At 51.3% G+C, this 18,052-nt stretch overlaps 3 protein-coding genes across 3 annotated transcripts; 1 reads left to right on the top strand and 2 right to left on the bottom strand.

Moving 5' to 3' along the window:
- Nucleotides 1-4,815: 4,815 nt before the first annotated feature.
- SMAC4_02424 (uncharacterized protein) lies at nucleotides 4,816-6,606 on the bottom strand. The gene is made up of 2 exons (XM_003350705.2): nucleotides 6,062-6,606; nucleotides 4,816-6,001 (listed from the first exon to the last, which is right to left on the bottom strand). Exons 1-2 carry the CDS (start codon nucleotides 6,182-6,184, stop codon nucleotides 5,246-5,248), a joined length of 879 nt encoding a protein of 292 aa, XP_003350753.1. The 5' UTR covers nucleotides 6,185-6,606; the 3' UTR covers nucleotides 4,816-5,245.
- A 3,800-nt stretch (nucleotides 6,607-10,406) lies between these two features.
- SMAC4_02425 (uncharacterized protein) lies at nucleotides 10,407-14,900 on the bottom strand. The gene is made up of 3 exons (XM_066089775.1): nucleotides 13,708-14,900; nucleotides 11,868-13,639; nucleotides 10,407-11,813 (listed from the first exon to the last, which is right to left on the bottom strand). The coding sequence occupies exons 1-3, from the start codon at nucleotides 14,012-14,014 to the stop codon at nucleotides 10,743-10,745; spliced, it is 3,150 nt and encodes a 1,049-aa protein (XP_065947255.1). The 5' UTR covers nucleotides 14,015-14,900; the 3' UTR covers nucleotides 10,407-10,742.
- Nucleotides 14,901-15,125: 225 nt separating this feature from the next.
- Nucleotides 15,126-18,051, top strand: SMAC4_02426 (uncharacterized protein). The gene is made up of 2 exons (XM_003350707.2): nucleotides 15,126-16,851; nucleotides 16,935-18,051. Exons 1-2 carry the CDS (start codon nucleotides 15,935-15,937, stop codon nucleotides 17,437-17,439), a joined length of 1,422 nt encoding a protein of 473 aa, XP_003350755.1. The 5' UTR covers nucleotides 15,126-15,934; the 3' UTR covers nucleotides 17,440-18,051.
- The last annotated feature ends 1 nt before the right edge of the window (nucleotide 18,052 follows it).

Genomic DNA, 18,052 nt, shown 5'->3' on the forward strand with positions numbered 1-18,052 from the left:
GCACGACGCTCCACAATGCACATCACTGTAGCTGTAGTGTACAAGTAGCTCAATCGGAGCTCGGGCCGCTCAGTTTACGAGCGCGCTTCCTGTAGGTTCCGGAGCATGGGGAATGCTTGGGATATCTTCGCGTCCGTGGACATGCCATTGAAAACCTGAGAAATAATAATCTGGAGATTTGGGAAGCAGTACCTACGTCGTGATCCATGTTCATCACAGTCATCCCGGTTCGTGACCCGAAACATCGGAATATCCAGCACCACTCACTCGGTCGCTGGGTCGTTCGCCCAGTGTTAATCAGATCTCTTGATCTCTCTGCTGCACCTTTCAGCGCCGAGCTCCTAACTGTCCACTTACACACCTATAATACAACTGTGCGTTCAGCAGCGATACACCCAGAAAACCAGGTGTTGCGATCGTCACATCTAGATGGCCTATCCCTTCTACTTATCGGACCAGTGTGGCACAGTGACTACTTCGCATTACACTGAGGTTTGGCATGGGAACCCTACTGACAGAAAGGCACCGTACCTCCGGCATCATAGGCACATCAATCGCAAGGCACCCGGCCATAATTGGCACGCATACCTTAAAGCCCCCTCACCTAATCTCCGGGCAACGTAGAGGTAAGGTAAAGGTATTTCAGGATGCATATTCGGGTCAGATGCTCAATCGATGTAGAAGCAAGGCAAGGCATTGTCATGGCATGGCATGGCATGGCCTGCACTGGAAGAGGCGCATCGCAGCTCGCGGGGTATACGCGACAAAAAAAAAAAAAAAAAAAAAAAAAAAAAAGCGTCGGGGTTACCGGGAATCTCTTTGGCACGGGAACGTCCTCGATGCATATTGTTTCCTGTGCTACAGGTTCCGTCATATACTGGCGGCTCGCCCACTGGGCGATTCGATTATAAGTGTTGGGCCGCGTTTACGCTATGGGCAACACATGATTTATACTGGCAATAGGCCTCGGTTTGCCCTCGGATTAATGGTTTTGGTGGACAGTTAGGGCATTGCTCTTAATTTTGTATGCTAGACTCACCGGTGCGGCACGTCTCATGCCCTACGGGAGGCGGAAGTAGACGTTAAAAATAACAACAACAACAAAAAAAAGTCCTCGATGCATACATCGAGTTTGGAGACAGTCACTGTTATGTACTGCTATCACATCTCGGGTTATCTACCGAACGACCATGGACAACCCCTCAAGAAAGCGAGCGTTACCACAGCTTCAATTTACATCAAAATCCAAGGCACGACATTGATTCTCGCTATAAACTTCAACTTCGCCCTGCTTACCCTCACGAGGGTCTGAAGCAATACTGGTTCATCTAAGTTTGGATAGGATGGGAGCCCTTCCCCCCACGTATGTACGTGTCGTTTTCACTGTACGAACTGCAAGCCTCCAAGCCTATGGCTTGAAGAACAGGAGACCTGCGATCTTCAACGCAGAACGTGGATGGTGGGTGGGTAATCAATCAATCAGTCAATCAATAAGCCCCGAGGAGTGGTGGTGTTTACGGTGGCTTTTGTCTGTTTTGAACAACTGCTTCCTCCTTCGTCATCAGCTCGCAGGAAGAGAGAGAGAGAGAGAGAAAAAAAGCACAAGAAATACCAAGCACCAAATGACCATGTTATCAATTACCGAGACAACTTTCAGACAGGTAGGACTTCCAACCCGCTGGGTTGTGGTCTTACTTACACCCACTACAGCAATCAGAAACAAACCCACCACCTCCATCAAAAACCAAACACTGTGAGAGACGGAAACCGTCTCGGTCGCAAAGACAAACGGCACGGAGAATTCCGTAAAGGACAACACCTCTTCTGAGGTTTGTTCAACCCAAAACCGCCATTTGAGGTGTTCCTGTGGCGTGGTTTTTGTCCCAGAGCTTAGTTGTTGATCTCGATGGAACACAGGTAGGTACATACCTTCCTACTGTGGGTAATTCCTTAGTGTACTTTTGCCCAAACCACTCATTTACTCTCTGACTCTACCAAGTCCGTCTTCTATAGCATACCTACCCGTTTCAAAATAAAAGCTCTTTTCTGTGTGTTTCTCTAGACATTCCTCATTGGCTGGACCATTTCTTGTTAGGAAACGGTACATCTTGTGTGGCCTCTTGTTATTCGCAGGGGTGTACAGTATAAAGTATACATGGCTAGGAAGGACCGGGAACGGTGTGTGGTCTCAAGTCATTCATTCATCCATTACAATTTCAGCCTGAAGTTGTGGCTTGCATTCGACCACGGGATCGTCGTCCCTCGGGCTCGAAAGAGAAGAAGAAGCTTGAGCAAGGGACGGATGGCATGCTTGCTTGGTTTACGGTATGTTTGGAGTGTTTTTCTCTTAAGGGTGGGTTGTTCCGCTTGGATAAGTCCGGATGGGAATAAGCCGTCTTTTTATGGATTAACTATCATTGCGTACTTCTCTCGAAGAGCAAGGTGCAAATGCGCAAGGTTCGGTGAACTTATCTGACTAGGTAGGTATCATCAGCATTATATACGTTTTTGTTTCGGCCGTACACTACCACCATATCCACCTTCAAACAAAAAGAAACAGCCAACAAATAAAATCTAAAATTGCCATGGCCACATGTCGCCTTCAGCTCAAGACGGAGTTACCCACCACCTCTATCTACCGCGGAAACAAGTTCATCATCACATACAACATATTCACTCACCGCGATTTCTCAGGTACGGCTATCTACTTCAAAAGACGGTACATACATACATACCTACCCTTCTTCAATCTTCAACGTTCCGTCTCCAAGTCGTGTCGTGTCATGTCATGTTACACAATTGTCCATAGTAGTCCACTTCACTCTTCCCGCCAACGGAGGTTGTCGTCGTGGAGTTTGACCACGCTTTTTTTTTCTCGACACTGAGAGAGGATACCATATGTAGTTGAGGTTGTTTGCTTCAACTTCTTTTTTTCTTTTTTCTTTTTTCTTTTTTCTTTTTTTTTTTTTTTGATTTTTTTTTGATTTTTTTTTGAGGGGCTGCTTGACCCTGATCCTTGAGCAATTTATAGAAAACGTGGTGGACGGGGTGCTGCGTGTGTAGATGCAGGGCTTGTCGGTATTACCGGTGGGTCAGCCAGTTGAGATGGTCTGGATGGGTAGGTAGGTAGGTACAATGAGGACGGGAGCAGAGAGTAAGTGAGACGGGTGAAGCTGATCGTAGAGAAGCTGGGTGAAAGGTTAGGTGCATTGCATAATACCTGTAGCAATATCGATGACTTCCACCGCGACGCGGACTCGGAAGGTGTTCGGTGGTGCTCAGATTCTTGTTCTGCGTTTTGCCTACCTTTGCTCCTTCCTCATCTTGACTCCGACATAGTAACAAACACACAACCAGTCCTTCTTTCCCGGGCTTACTACCACTCGCTACGCGCCTGTCCTACTGGCACGCCCAAGGGAGTCTTCATCGTGGAATTATTGAAGAACTCAAAGACCACGGAGAGGTATCTAACGTGTTATATACCACCACCACTACCACCCTCCAATATATAACTCCATCGGACACTCAGATCAGCTTCTGTCTCCCGAGTTCCGATCACACATCATCCGCTTCAGTTCGGACCCAAGAAACGATCCAACTTCATTTAAATCACCAAGCCACTCCCGCTCTGATGGTATCAACGTATGGCGGGTATTCCGGCCGGTAGTGATAATGTGATAGTGCACGTTGCCTGCCTACCTATGTAAGCGGCAAAGAAAATGTAGCATCGGACGGATGTTGTGCGACATCATTTGTTGTTGTTGGTCGGTCACCGCAGTTCAGTTCAGTTGCTATGGACACAAACTTCACGTCTTCCGGAGCTTCCCTCTTTCTTTCCAGTTCGCTCACTACCTACCCTATCTTCTCTTTGGGTTCTTGCTGGTGATAAGAGGTGAAGAGATATCAATCCTGAGCCATCAAAAATGGCCGGTCCCAAATACTGAAGGATAAGTGGAAAGAACGAGTTGAAGAACCACATTTCCTTCCTCTGTCAACCTCAAACCACCATCGATGGTGAATGTAAAAAGACGATAATGCAAGTGCATTCACGAACAGGAAAGAGAGAGGCAAGAGCGACATCACTTTCCTTATACCTGGAGATACCCAGGTAGGTACGATGCCTCTCCTCTTATCTGCCTCGCCTCTTGCTTCCTTCCTTCTACTTCATACTGGTACTCCATCCCGTCGCACCTCCGCACCTCCAACTTTCCGCACCTTCCTCACGTCAATGTCATGGGTATAGAAGATCTGCAGTGCAAGCGCAGGCGTAAACAAGATGGCGCCATTTCTCTCAGAATTCCAGCGGGCAGAAAAGAGCTCTCGTGCTTCCCCTCAATCTCTGCTCAGGGGCAGCCCGAACACACACCATACCCAGGGTTATGGTGATGCTTTTGTATGTGGTGACGATGTGTTGCGTACACGGACCGTGACAAGCCTCCGTACCCAAAACAATTATTGAAGTTTGACACGTTCGAACCCGACGGAAGACAGTAACGAAGATAGATATACATGTTGTTTCTGCGATTACTCAGTCAGGATAAGTTGGGGACCGAGAGATATCATGTCGCCCATCACGAAGCACGTAACCAGTGAACTTCCTACCACTCACAATTTGATGTTCAAGTTGTCTCTGTCGATTGCGACCAAGTCAGTAATATCCATTTAACAAGAAAACAAAAGTGAAAGAGCACAAATCACGGATCTTGGATATGTTGTAAAGATAACACAATCAAGGAGCAGAAACCAACCAACAAATCATCAAGAAAGCTCATCATATGAGATCATATTGAGAAAAGAGCATCACGAACAGTCAACGGCTTCATTCGGTGTATATTATTAAATATTTTATTCGTTGTCTATAGCATGGAATGGCCCCCCCATCTGCTCCATTATACATTTCAGTCATCCCATTATGCGTTCCAACTCCGTAGGAATATCTACCAACATCCTTCACCCTCATCAATCCTCCACAGTGGCCAACCGACGACCCTCTCGTGGTATATCCATCTCGTAGCTGGACATCTATCCTCCGTACTCATACCGCCAGGCAAAAAAAACACAAAAAGCGAGCGAATGTAGGGTATCGTTATGCGTTGAAACCAAACGAGAATTGTAACCGGACATGAAAAGGAGCGCATTGTCGTTTCGTCGTAAATAGTCATGTAGATGGCCTTCCCACAGGTGCTCAATCTACTAAAGCCGAGCAGACTGAGAGTGACTCATCAGAAGTTGTGTTGTGCACTGCTTAGACGGCAAGAGCAGTAGTGTGAGGAGCAGTCACGCCGGAGTGGTGGCCGGTGGCGGCATGCTTCTCGGGGTAAGTACCGGCAATGGGGACACGACCGTACTGAGTGAAGGCAATGTTGAGGCGGTTGTAGTCCCAGCGGCGGCTGAGGAAGACAAAGGCATAGCTGAGAGTGGTGATAAAGACGACGTCGAGGATGCCAAAGAAGATCATGCTCTTGGTGACACCAATGACGTTGCCGCCGTCAGAGACACCCCAGGCAATGGGGTAGAGGAGCCAGAGAAGATTGGTCCAGCCAGAGAGCATCATGTAGTCGCGGTTGATACCGACGCGGTTGGCCGAGCGGCGGGCGCGGAACAGGGTCTCGAAAGCGAGGAACATGTGGGCAAGAGCAGCGAAAGCAAAGAAGCCCCACTTGTAGTTGGAAGGAACATAGGCGGCGACGAGATAGCCAATGACCCAAATCCAAGAGAGGAAGATGTTGAAGACGATGGTGGCCCAAGAGACGCCGGAGAGGATGCCGAGGGCGAGAATGGCAGCAGGGAAAGAGACAACCCAGAGGACATACTTGGCCCAGAAGATCTGGCGGGTAGGACCGTGAGAACGGACTTGGTTCCTTTGGCTGACCACATCCCAGGCGAGGTTAGCCGCCATGGCAAAGTATGCGAGGGTAGCCACGAGGTTGGTAACGATCCAGATGTAATGCCAGAGGCGTTCACCGCGGCTGGCCTTGAACTTGAGAGCAAAAAGGACGAGCTATTGACATGATGGGTCAGCACAGCAACATCATGAGGGTCCTCTGAGATGGGAACCTACTGTGTTGAATGCGAAAAGGGCTGTAGCAGCCCAGAGCCAATCCGAACCGTGCTCACTCAGGTGCTGGGTCTGAGGAGGGGGGTGGACGCTGAGGACGTCGTTGCGTGGGAGTAGGATCCCCATTGTGGTTCCGATACTATGGGTCTTAAGGTGTAACGGCCGGTGATGCTAGTCGTACACTGAACGGGAGCGAGATAACTCGTTGATTTGCTCGTTGCCCGGTAAGGATGGCTAAGTTGGTGTTGAAGTGTATGCTTCGTTGAAGTGTTGCACGAACTCTGTTGTTGTGGCTGATGCTGTGATGATGGACTGAGAAAGATTGGGTTAGATGTAGGCAAGAGACGCTGAACTTTTATAGGAGATGCAAGCTGGGGGAGATGTATGCTTTCCGGTCTGGCCTGCCTTGGATGTTTGGATGACATCTGCTTGCAGGGCCCAGAGATAGCATTGGTCACATCACTTGGGAAGGCTTGATGGGAAAGTTCTCGAAACCCGCCTTTTCCGGCGTCATTGTCCCGCCCACGCGAAGTGACGAAGGGGGGGGGGGGGGGGGGGGGAACCACAGCAGCCGCACCGGCGCACCGAACTTGACGGGTAGCAACTCCTGAGTGCAAGTCAGGTATGTACGTAACTGCCAAAGACGTACCGGTACCTGCCACTAAGCAAGGGTAGTAGACTTCACTGTTGGGACAAAAACCTTTGCCCAAGGTGCAAAGAGGGAAGACAACAGCCGATCCATGACCAAGTCCGGACAAGAAGGGACCAAATCAAGGCTTCTTAGCTCTTTAACCTCCCACAAGCAAACCCACTCCATGATCCGTCCAACACACGCTGCTCGCGACACTAGTTCGCTTGTCCCGCCGATTGGCCTGTTGATAGACCCTGTCGATCTACCTCCGTAGCTATGCCTAGCAATAACGTGGTCCAGATATTGAAAGAGATGCGAGTCGTGACGAGATGATACAGCGGAACCGGACTACCTGCTCCGCAACAGACACACCTTTTCTCTTTTTGTTTTTCTTTGGGAACTCCAGGGTTTGCACCCACTTGGACCACTCAACCACTGGCAACCAACAACCCAACCACACCAAGCTCTGATCTCGTCAACCCTTGTCAGCTTGTGACTTTGTTTTTGACATCTCCCCCGTTTCCTGTTCTGGGCTGCAGACAAGCTCAGGCAATCAGGCCATAGCTATCCACATGGTGGTCGTATGTTTGGCTGGAGATAGCTACAGGTGGCTCACTGGAGCTACCTACCTCCTGCTCACCCGCTTTGGTGTTCCCAAGGGCACCGCACTACCTGCACTTTGCATTGGACGACCAGACTTGTCCATGTCCCTTGCTTACACTTTGACCTGCACAGCAGAGCTTCCCTTCCCACCATTGCTCTGTTGTGTGTTGTCAACGAGGACGGACTGAAACGATAATCGCGTTTCCTTGCATGACGAAAGGGAAAGGATGACCCAAGGGCTGGTCTTGGCACACGGCATCCCAGAATGACTGATCGCCAGCCCTTTCGAAATCCGATGGTGCCCCTGGCCCTTGCCTGTTAAGCGTTAGCGACATCGGCACATTCGGGGCGCGACCGGGGGCAGGAGGACCTCATGATGTCGGTCGCAGTGGTAAAAGTCGTGTCGAAAACTGTGACAGAGGATCGTGACAGCCTCATCGAGCCAGCCTCACGTACCTGGTTCTGAGGGTTCAAACTTCCACTTGGGGCCGGAGACGTCGGTTGTTGTTGGCCAAAGCGAGCCTCCAAAACCAAGCTTCCAGGCTTGGCAGCCACGGGCACCTGACCAACCAAGGCCCCGCGGTTTCCGTGTCATTCCGCCCTCCCAACCCGAACCTGCCCTGGCGCCCTTGGTTGTCGGACGCCTGCGGTGCTGGATCACGATGATGGATGCGACGTGCAAATTTGTCTGGTGCAAGTAAGTGTCGTCGACCCGACCGGTCACGGGTGGCTGCCGCAAGCTAATGCCGGCAGATGCACTTGGCGGTTACGTAATCAGCGTGCAAGTACCCGTTACATTACTGTAACAGCACCTTGCTAGTTTGACATTGTTTGTTTCAATGTTGCCGTCATGTCCAAAAACTTTGGAACCGAAATGACAGTACGTCCGTCCATCTCCCACAGAGGGCAGGCATTTGTCTGTCGACTTGGTCGTGCATCGCACCGGAAAGGTCGGGCTCACAGCTGCCCTTCAGAAAAATCATCCAATACCTGCAGGACGAAAACGTTAAGGAACCGGAGGGACAAAACGAACACTGGGCGACGGAACTGGCAAGCTGATCGAACTTTGCAAGATCACGCGACACCGCGATCACGATCTCTAACCCAGCTTCCAAGAACCCAAAGTTCCATTCCATGAGGATAAGACATCCAGACACCCATGCCCGAATTGGCGCGAAACCCCCGAGGTCTCAAAGCTCTCCCAGACCATATCGGTTTCTCAGATTTCCAGTCCATCATCATGGAAAAGTCCCTGGATCAAAGAAAGGATGAACCCTTCAACTCAACGGCCCTTTATACTCCATCCATAGGGCAATGACAACATGCCCCGACATTTGCCCGGGGCGGATGAAATGGAAATTGGAAAGAAACATTTCCACAGTCAAGTGGACTCCAAAAGTTCCAGACGTGCCGGACAGGGTCAAGGCAAACCCTTGTTGAGAGTCGAGAATTTTCAGCCCTGCGCGCCGAGCCGCCGAGCACTCCATTCGACCCGAGCGGCGCGCTCTGTCATCACTCCACCGCTGACGTCGTAGGATCCACACTTCCAGCATCTTCTGGAGATGTTTATAAACGCGCTTTTAAGCGCTATTTGTATATGGCATAGCATTTCGCATCTACACCATGTCCTCACCTCTCTCCATGCATTCTCTGGAATCTTTCTTCATCCTATCCCCGAGCCTAAGAATGGCTTTCGCAAAAAGGCCAAAAAAAGGTCCAAAAATTAAGGGCCAAGAGGGGGACTCGAACGGCTGACATTCTGTCAAATGGAAGGGAGTAGAAGAGCCCTATTTTCATAGCCGGAAGACGCCACTAACAGATCTTCCCCAGGGGACCGCCTACGCTCAGTTAGCGTTACGTTCCCGACGCTCAGGCATGTGAATGTCTGATGTGCTCCCGTGGACTTTGGAAGCGTCAGCACACCACACCGCTCGACCACCCCCTTCCGTTAATTGTTGAATACTACGCCGTTGGAACTTGTATATCAACCCCCGATTGCAGTTTCAGGTCGCGCATTTATTTTGGACTTTAATGAAGGACATGACAACGTCCAGAGAAGGCTTGGTTCTTGGAATAGTTTCATTTTCTCTTCTGTTTCTACTATGCTGCATACATCAATCTTGCGCGAACATTAACCCCGAACCGTCAATGAGTGCCGCACATATTAACACTAAAAACACACCCCATTCAAATCCGATCTCGCATGCTTATTGGAAACGGGGATTGGCGCTTAACACACGCAGGCGGTCCATATGCTCCGAATGTTACCCTGAACCCTCCAACGCCATGTCATCCCAGCAGATGATAATTCATTGACTTCTCGCATCCCGTCTTAACATGAACGACACACAACTATAATATAGTAGCTTGGGATCTCCATCGCCCACTTTGGAGCATCATCACTACATCAGTACCAGTACCAGTACCAGTGAACCAAGAAGATGGGAGGCCGCCGATGCGTTAAAAAAACTGTTCGTGTAACCATATCGGAGCTGGTACAGCGAACGTGATTGGTTGCGCCAGGTTTGCGAGGCTTGAGTCGTTGACGTAGCCTTACGCATGCGATAATCCGAAAAGGAAGAAAAAGGGCAATGGGCGAGGGATCAGGGGAAGGGGAAAAGATGTGTTCCAGTTCTGTTGATCTGGTCTGGCCTACATAGTAGACCATCTTGACCATTCATCACGATGGAGTCACAGGTGGTGGAAAGAAAAAATGGAGCTCACCAGTTACATGGACTAACAGCTGCACGCCTGTCTCTAGCTAGCAACCCCATCACATCTTACGCTATACTAGGCTACTAAGCTCCCATCTTCGTAGTCGTCGCATATGAAGCTATCTCTACAGTACCGATCTATTATTAAACTGATCATCATCTACTACTTCGTCGTCGCCGTCGTCTTACTTGGGTTTCTCTCGCGCGATCATTGCACCCCCATTTGTAACCATGTCCTCATAAGGACCTAGTTGCTGGATCTGGATTGCCTGGATCGTTGGAAACTGAAAAACAACCCATGTGGCCGAAATGAGGTTATACATCTTCATGGGTGAATGAACAAGCATCTAAATTCGGAAAGCCTGGCGAGAATGCCAATTTCACCAAGCCATTCAGAAGTTGGAGAGCATAGAATTGTGAGCCTGTTTTGTGGTATCAACCAAACCATTGCAATCCTACCGTCTGTTAAGTAAGTTGACTCGATTGACGCTATCAAGTGCTCCTTGCACTTCGCTATGCATGAACCCCATCCTACTGTCTCGTCTCGCCCAATGTCCCGGGCGTTCATCTTATTCCCTTAAGAATAAATGCCCACGGGCGGCCCTTTACACGCACTAGGAGGACTATATATATACTCCAAACCGGTTGAGCATGTTGCTGTCTATCACCTGAAGGTCGGACCCCTTGCCCGTGGATGTTCACGCCATAGGTCTTGCAACCGATGGGTGCCATGCCACTAGCAATCTACCCGGCCATGTGGGACTCGAAGTGCATCCTCCTCTTCTCCCTTAATGGTAGAGACCGCCTCCTTGGCACGCTCCCTGACATCCAGCTCAGCATCATGCTCCAGGCCTTCGAGCTTTTGCAGGAACCCTAGGTCCTTCAGTGCTCTCACCCGCAGATCCCTGCCCAGCATGTCGTCCGAACCATCGCACCATACCAGATTTTTGAGCAGATGACACAACGACCGCCGCACGTCCACGTCCTTGTTGTTGAAATGACCCGCCAGCAGCTTAAGGAGCTCCGGTTGGGCGACCACAAGCTGTCTGTGTCGAGGAATTCCCGCCGCGATGTGTGTCAACAAGTAGATCACCGCCACGATGATCTTGGATTGCGGGTACAGTACACGCGAGTCGATGCTGACGCTGCGGCCTGGGGCTCCCGGCCCTTCTCCGCCGCCAGGTGTCCCCGAGCTGGACGACTGCCGTCTGGCAAACGGACGGAGCACCTTGACACGGAGCTTGGACGCCAATATATCGAAGAGACGGTCTTGGCCTAGCTCGCTGAAGACGTAGTCAACCATATCCGCTTGGGACGGTTGTTGAGGAATGGAGATAAGGTTGCGAATGAAGTCGATACCTTGTTCCTGGATCACGAGATCGGCTTCACGCGCCTTTCGAACCTCATCAAATTCCTTTTCCCGTAATGCCCTGAGCATGCTGTCGGCAACGCGCATGCGCGTCGAGTCGAAGCCAGGTCCCTTCCGGTGTATGGCTTGCCACTGCCATATGTCGTCAGTTGCTTCGGGGTAACAGTCATCTGTATCCATCGCTTCATCTTCATCCGCGTCTGTTAGTAGTTGTCGTGCACCCACAACTCGGGCATGCAGTGCCTCGTCTTCCGTATCGTCACATATCAACTGAATAAGCCACCCCGGCCCGAGTTCCTCCAGGCACTGTCTCTTGATATCCCTGTCCGCCATCTGAACGAGATGCTTGAGTGCCCACAGAGAATTAAGCCTCAGCCCCGCATTATCAGACCTGGCGTATAGACAGAGCACACCGATAACACCAGCTTTGATGAGAGGCTAAATTGTTGTCAGTGAACTGTCGAAATGGGCCAAAGAAGTATATCCACTTACATCACGCATAGGGCTGCTCTCGGTCAGCAGATTACAGACCACGCTGCAGGCTGCTACCTTGACATCGATGTCCACGTGTTTCAAGAGCTTGAAAATGGGTATAGCAACGCAGTTGTCGTCCAGGGCTGTTCGGAGGTTGCTGACCGATCGTGCCAGTGTCCTTACAGCGTGACATGCCGCGATTAAGACCGACGTTGGGTTATGCCCATAAGGAGAATGGCCCGCAGGATGTATCGGAACGGCACCGTCCTCCTGCGTTTTCGACTTTTCCTTGGGTGGCGTCGGTTTCTGTGGCGTCTCGGAGAGCGACTCTACAACACTTGGTAGTATATCTTGCCCAACAATTTCTTTTCTAAACTCTTCCTTGAATGTAGCCAGGGATGTTATGAGTTTAATTGAGCTCTCTCTCATCCTGATCTTGTGCGCACACACTGGGACTTGACCCGGTGGCCCAAGCTGGCATGCCGAAAACCCATCCTCTCCAAAATCCCGTCTCTCTTCCGGGTTTGGCGTCCAAGGCCTAGGGGGCGATTGGATTACCGAGGGCGCATAGGCATCCTTCAACAACTTGCACGCCAGCTTCAGGGCTCCGCTATCATGAGCAACCTGTTGCAGAAACACGCTGTCCGCGATAAATCGGGCTAGGACAGCTGGTGTCCGCTCCAAGATAGCCCATGCGGTAGCGGTCTCCGAGTCGACAAAGGTGGCATCTAGGTTCTTGCCACTCTCTGTTTGGTAATCCTTCAGTATCTGGCAAAGAACCGGAAGGACAAGGACGCTGAGTGAAAATTCTCGGTCTGGGCTCGTGAAGCCACCCTTGAATACCGATGCAAGTACGGACGCAGCCATGACCTTCTCATGATCGTTAGTACTAGATCGCATGAGGTGGATCAACCAAGGTATTAGCGGGCTCTCCGGTTCATCGATATCCCCGCCACCAACAGACCATTCCCGATCCACTGTCGTGAACTTCGTTGCGACCCGACCGTGTTTTGCAGGCGTCTCCCATGACACGACCTTAGATGGAAATGATGGGTGATGTTGGGACAAGAGAAATCGCGGTGTCGTAACTGGAACGGGTGGAAGTAGGTAGTCAATGGCAGAGCGGTCCACTGACCGACCGTGCGCAAGGCCGCTTTTCTTAAGCAGTTCCCATGTGCGAGAGATTTGAGAGTTTCTTTCTTGGAACTCACTACTGATTAGTACTGCCATGATTGCCGGTGAACAAAGCAGCAGACCCGTTCGGAAACGCGAATCTGCTATGATGACAGATATCGCTTCCAGGATAAGGGCCAGACTCAGTCCTTGAGGAGTAGCTTGTGGTATCGCAGCATCCAGGCCCTCCCTCTCCAGCGTGTCTAGGGTAAACGGCAAAACCTCTCCTCGCGCGACCACGAAGCTGGCAAGGAGGGTGGCTAGGGCGTCCAGGACCCCGGCGTCGGCAAGCATATCTTGGAAGCGCGGTTCCTTACACAACCGACTTATCAAACTCGCAACCAAGCATTTTTGCTCTTGTACTGTGGGAGAGGTAGACTCTGCGTCGAGGATGGCGCACAGCGATTCGATGTAGCGCGGTACAAAGAGAGCTTTGGCTAGGACAGCCGTATCCTCTGTACTTGTTTTCGACGAGAGGCTGGCAGCCTCTGTCATGTTGCTCAGGGCACGCAGAGATGTCAAGACAAGTTGTGCGGGGTTCTTGAGCGGGCAGATATATGTCAAAACAACAGGGACCACTCCAACGGCATTCAAAGGAGAGAGAAACGAAGGACCACCTGCAAATATTTCGGTTAGGGCTCTGACTGTTTGTGATACACAGCGGATTTCAGGAAACATGGCGTACCTTTGGCAAAACTAGCAATGAGCTGCAAAGCCAATAGCCGCACACGATCATCATCTGGCAAGTCCATAGTCTGGCCGATAGGCACATCGGCCTCCTTAGTTTCCAGACCAGAGGGCGACTCTGTGGGTTTTTGCTGGAGCAGATGGACGAGCGACTGCAGTATTCCGTGGTTCACCCATTTCTCCTTGCCCCTAACATCGCCGATGACCTCATCCTTAAGTTGGCGGAGGCGTCCAATCTGCTCGACATGGTTCCTAGCATTCTGAATCTGCCACAACAAGGCCGGGGGGTTCTGACTATTCGCCATCTTCGGCCACTATATGATGTCGTGTGGATGCTGGTGATAACTTGTGGTTCGATTGGTGTCGTCGGTCATCAATGCCCTCCCTGTCCGGCCATGTGTTGCCAGCGAAGCTGTGGACTCGTTCTTGTCCACGAGGGAACTGGGTCGGAAGCTGTAGACCGCGGTGTAACAACGGAATGGTTGACTTGAAGCTGAGTTTATCAGGGCCGATCGTACTGCGAACCAGACCGACTTCTGGCTGACGTATTGGTAAAGATAGATATGTGAAACTGTTTGGGTAAAGTCGTCGGTATTGCTATGGCTCGAATCTGAGTTGCGCCGAGGGAGTTGCACGGACGGCCGATTGACGTGATGGAAAGGTGGATACGTTCGATGTGAGAGATGTGTCGGGTCAGACTCGGCGAAAGAAGATGGGAAAGGTCGCTTGAGCGGTCGCCGCTCTCTATTTTGTACTAGCTGGCGCGTGGTAGATTCGGGAGGAAGAAAGGAATGAATGGAATGAGCACGTCAGCGTGTTGGTTATCTGGTGATGGTGTTGGCATCTGTTGGCGAAAGAACGGACGGCGATGAATTGTATTGTTGAAGGTCCAACGTTGAATGTCCAATGACGAGACGGAAGGTCCCACGCTGCCCTGAACGGCCAATGACGGTGGCGGGGAACAACGGCTACGGATGGATTGGCCGGGGCTGTTGCGGGGCGGTTCCCTCGTTCTCGCTCGGGTTGACGTGCTCTCAAATGCACAGGGACTCAACGGGTGGTTCCAGCACTAATATAAGTACACTACATCCGATGTCTATAGCGTATATAGCCTATAGCACTGGACTTTCCTCCAGCTCCTTTACTTTTCAGGTTGCCATTCTTTATGGTGTGGATCATTCAAGTTGTTTGTCAAGATCCAAAGACTGTTCTTAATGAATGTAACAAGCTTACTACCCATGAGGTACCTCTACCGTATACGATATGTGTACAGCTCAGAAGCGATCCTGATGCTGTCGTCTGATGCCCCTGGCAACTCGTACTCTACTTGAACATTGACGATATCTGTGCCTCTAACTCTAGGTAACTGGGACTCTATCCTCACTATCCCTCACTCCTGGGTTGGTACCACGACATAAACTTATTTTGTCAAGTCGCCAGTCGTACTCATTTTCGGAATAACTTCTGGCTGGAGGTTGTCTACGTGGTGTAAGATATCTCTCAATCCTCTCGGACGCACGAGGAACCAACCACTGTCTACCTAGCACCCAGACATATCGGATACTTTGCGTCGCCAAGCATACGTCTGGCCCCATGGCATAAAAGTCTTTCACGTTACTCCGTGTCTTTCGTTTAGCTAGCAGCCGGAGTATATGAGCCTCGCAAGTGGACGTAATTTGGCCTTTTTGGTTGTGTTCTGTGTTTCGGAACTCTCTCAGGTGGTTCGAGTCGTCTTGTTAGTGCTGACAGGAAGTACTGCCAGCAACGGTCTCCACCGACCTTTTTCTCTCTTCGACACCTCTTTGGAAGCAGTCACACCTGCATATCCAAACTCTCATTGTCTCCCCCCAAACACCATCTGGTCATCTTCCTGAATATTGATCGATTCTTGGCCACATTTCTTGCCTTTAAAGTTGAACCGATCGCTTTTGCCCCCCAGATTCATATTGGGTTTCGACAGCGCTGGTAGACAATTGTGCTCAAACCTCCGTCTCATACTTTGGTCACCTTCTGGGCAAAAGACGGTCCAGAACCAGCCCTCGTGTGGGATTGTGTGGACGGAAGAAAAAGCTCATCGACAACACAACCCTGTTTGATGCTCCACTGTTAGCGACCGTGCCATCGACTCGGGCCCCACGCCGGGACTCCACGACCTCCCACAGTTCTTGCGCTCCCGCTTCCGCTGCCTTGTTGCTGCTTCGCCCTGCGAGGCGGACGAGGCCGGGATGATGCTAACTCGGTCTCCCGTTTCCGCAACCGCAACCTCCCCCACGACAACCGTGACCGTGACCGCAACCGCAACCTCTCCGAGACCGAGTCGCGGTGCTCCCCATGGTCGCTTCCACTATGCTCCTACCCTTTCACCACGAGAAGCAGCTTCCCGGATCCCGGCCCCATCGTCTCGCCGGCAATCCACAACCGCCCCCGCCACTTCGTCAACCTCTCCTTCCGTTCCAATCCAGGCACGACACGCCCCAGTATCGATAGCCTCCTCCCCCGCAGCCTCCAGCCCCGGTTCCGGTCCCGGCTCTCCTTCCTCATCCCGGCCTCGGCGCTGGGCGGGCGTCGATGTAGCGACCCAGTACTCGCCCATGGAGCCGATGGATTACACGACCGGTGCCCTTCTCTCTAGTCGGACCCCTGCTTCTTCGAACAATCAAGCCGTCGCCCGAGACCTAGTCGAGTCCCAACCTCCACATATACATACCTCCGTTGAGCCCATGGCTTCCCACAAGGAACAGGCCTCTGCCTCGGCCTCCCCATCAGAAGCTGTCACTGCTCCCATCCCGCATGGCCCGACGGTGGCCGTAGCGGTGCCCCCGACTCCTCCAGTCTCCTCAGCGGCGCCCCAACCGCATCCGGTGTCGCATACTCCTCAGACAGGTACCCCCGTGAAAAGGAGGAACCCCCAAGGCGACGTCACCCACAGCCAAGTTGAAGCGGCGAGCGCCGGGCAAAGCGGTCCGCACTCCCCTAAGCGGGCCAGGTTGGCGCCGAAGGTTGTGCCCCGGCGATATGAGCACTGTCCAGTCGAAGACCTGGTTGTGCTTATCGCGCACATGCTGGGCGAGCTCATTGAACTCAACGACGAGCAGGCTCAGAAGGCTGGGCAGCGTCATAACCTTACAAGATTTCACTCACGGTAGGCAACCTTCAATCCCTAGACGGTCTGAATCTGGTCATGATCCAGACAAAAGAACAAGCTGCTGACACTAGATTTCACAGAACGGCCCCTGGAATATCAGTTTTGGATTATCTTCACCGACTCGCGAAACACGCCTATCTTTCACCACCTATACTTCTTTCCATGGTTTATTATATCGACCGGCTTTGCGCACTATACCAGGACTTTACCATCAACACACTTACCGTTCATCGGTTCCTGATAACAGCCGCTACCGTTGCCGCCAAGGGGCTCTCTGACTCCTTTTTAACAAACACACTATATGCGAGAGTGGGTGGTGTTAGAGTCGCCGAACTCAACATGCTTGAGTTGGAATTCCTTCACCGCGTTGACTGGAAGATCGTGCCCGACCCCGACGTCCTTGTGGCATACTATGGTGGGCTTGTGGCTAGATGCCCTGGATACATACTGGAATCTCCAGATCCTGAAGAAGCAGACGACGAAGACGAGGACGAAGAACTAGATGAAAGCGACGCGATAGGCGACGACGATGACGAATTAGACGGCGAAGATGGAGAAGAAGAAGAAGAAGAAGATATGAGTTGAACAGAAAACGGATAGACATGCCGCGTAGTAGAGGTGCTCTACGGGTTAAAATTGACCGGTCACGTCTGGTCGAGCTGGTATATATCAAAGACACATGATGGGGACCCAAAATAGAGTGGATGGAGGATGAACGGCGAGCAGTCCATGGGAGAAAATCAATATGGGAGAGCCTTCGGACAAAAGCGACGAAAAAAAAAAAAGCATCTACCGGAAAAGCAAAGGACTGTGGGGCGAATGAACTGCCAGAGCTTCTAGAGGGCGCTCTGTCCACCAAACCAAACGACGGGGTATCGGATGGAGATGTACAAGAAACTTGGAGGGCGTGGGCATACTGGAAGAAGGTTTTCTTGGTTATCGAAGACAGCAAGCGGCCCAAGCCGGAAAACTACCACTTCCATTCTAGACAAACATCTCGTCAAGCCACAAAAGATGGGATGGCAAAGGGCACATGACGGCATAAGGGGTTCGAGATCATTAGTGTCATATGCATCACCGTAGCGGAACAGCGGTATCTGAGGATGAAGGGGCTGTTCTTTCTCCACAGACGCTTTTGTAGGGATAGCACGTTTCGTAGATACCACTGAAGCGAAACTGAATTTCCTTTTTTTTTTAC

The sequence above is a fragment of the Sordaria macrospora genome, chromosome 5, assembly GCF_033870435.1.
Source record: "Sordaria macrospora chromosome 5, complete sequence".
NCBI lineage: Eukaryota > Fungi > Ascomycota > Sordariomycetes > Sordariales > Sordariaceae > Sordaria > Sordaria macrospora.

Coding starts and splice junctions, on each gene's coding strand:
- SMAC4_02425 (XM_066089775.1), bottom strand. CDS start 14,014: ATGGCGAATAGTCAGAACCCCCCGGCCTTGTTGTGGCAGATTCAGAAT. Junction 13,640..13,707: donor CATTGCTAGTTTTGCCAAAG/GTACGCCATGTT, acceptor AAATATTTGCAG/GTGGTCCTTCGTTTCTCTCT. Junction 11,814..11,867: donor AGAGCAGCCCTATGCGTGAT/GTAAGTGGATAT, acceptor ACAACAATTTAG/CCTCTCATCAAAGCTGGTGT.
- SMAC4_02426 (XM_003350707.2), top strand. CDS start 15,935: ATGATGCTAACTCGGTCTCCCGTTTCCGCAACCGCAACCTCCCCCACG. Junction 16,852..16,934: donor CTTACAAGATTTCACTCACG/GTAGGCAACCTT, acceptor TAGATTTCACAG/AACGGCCCCTGGAATATCAG.
- SMAC4_02424 (XM_003350705.2), bottom strand. CDS start 6,184: ATGGGGATCCTACTCCCACGCAACGACGTCCTCAGCGTCCACCCCCCT. Junction 6,002..6,061: donor CCCTTTTCGCATTCAACACA/GTAGGTTCCCAT, acceptor TCATGTCAATAG/CTCGTCCTTTTTGCTCTCAA.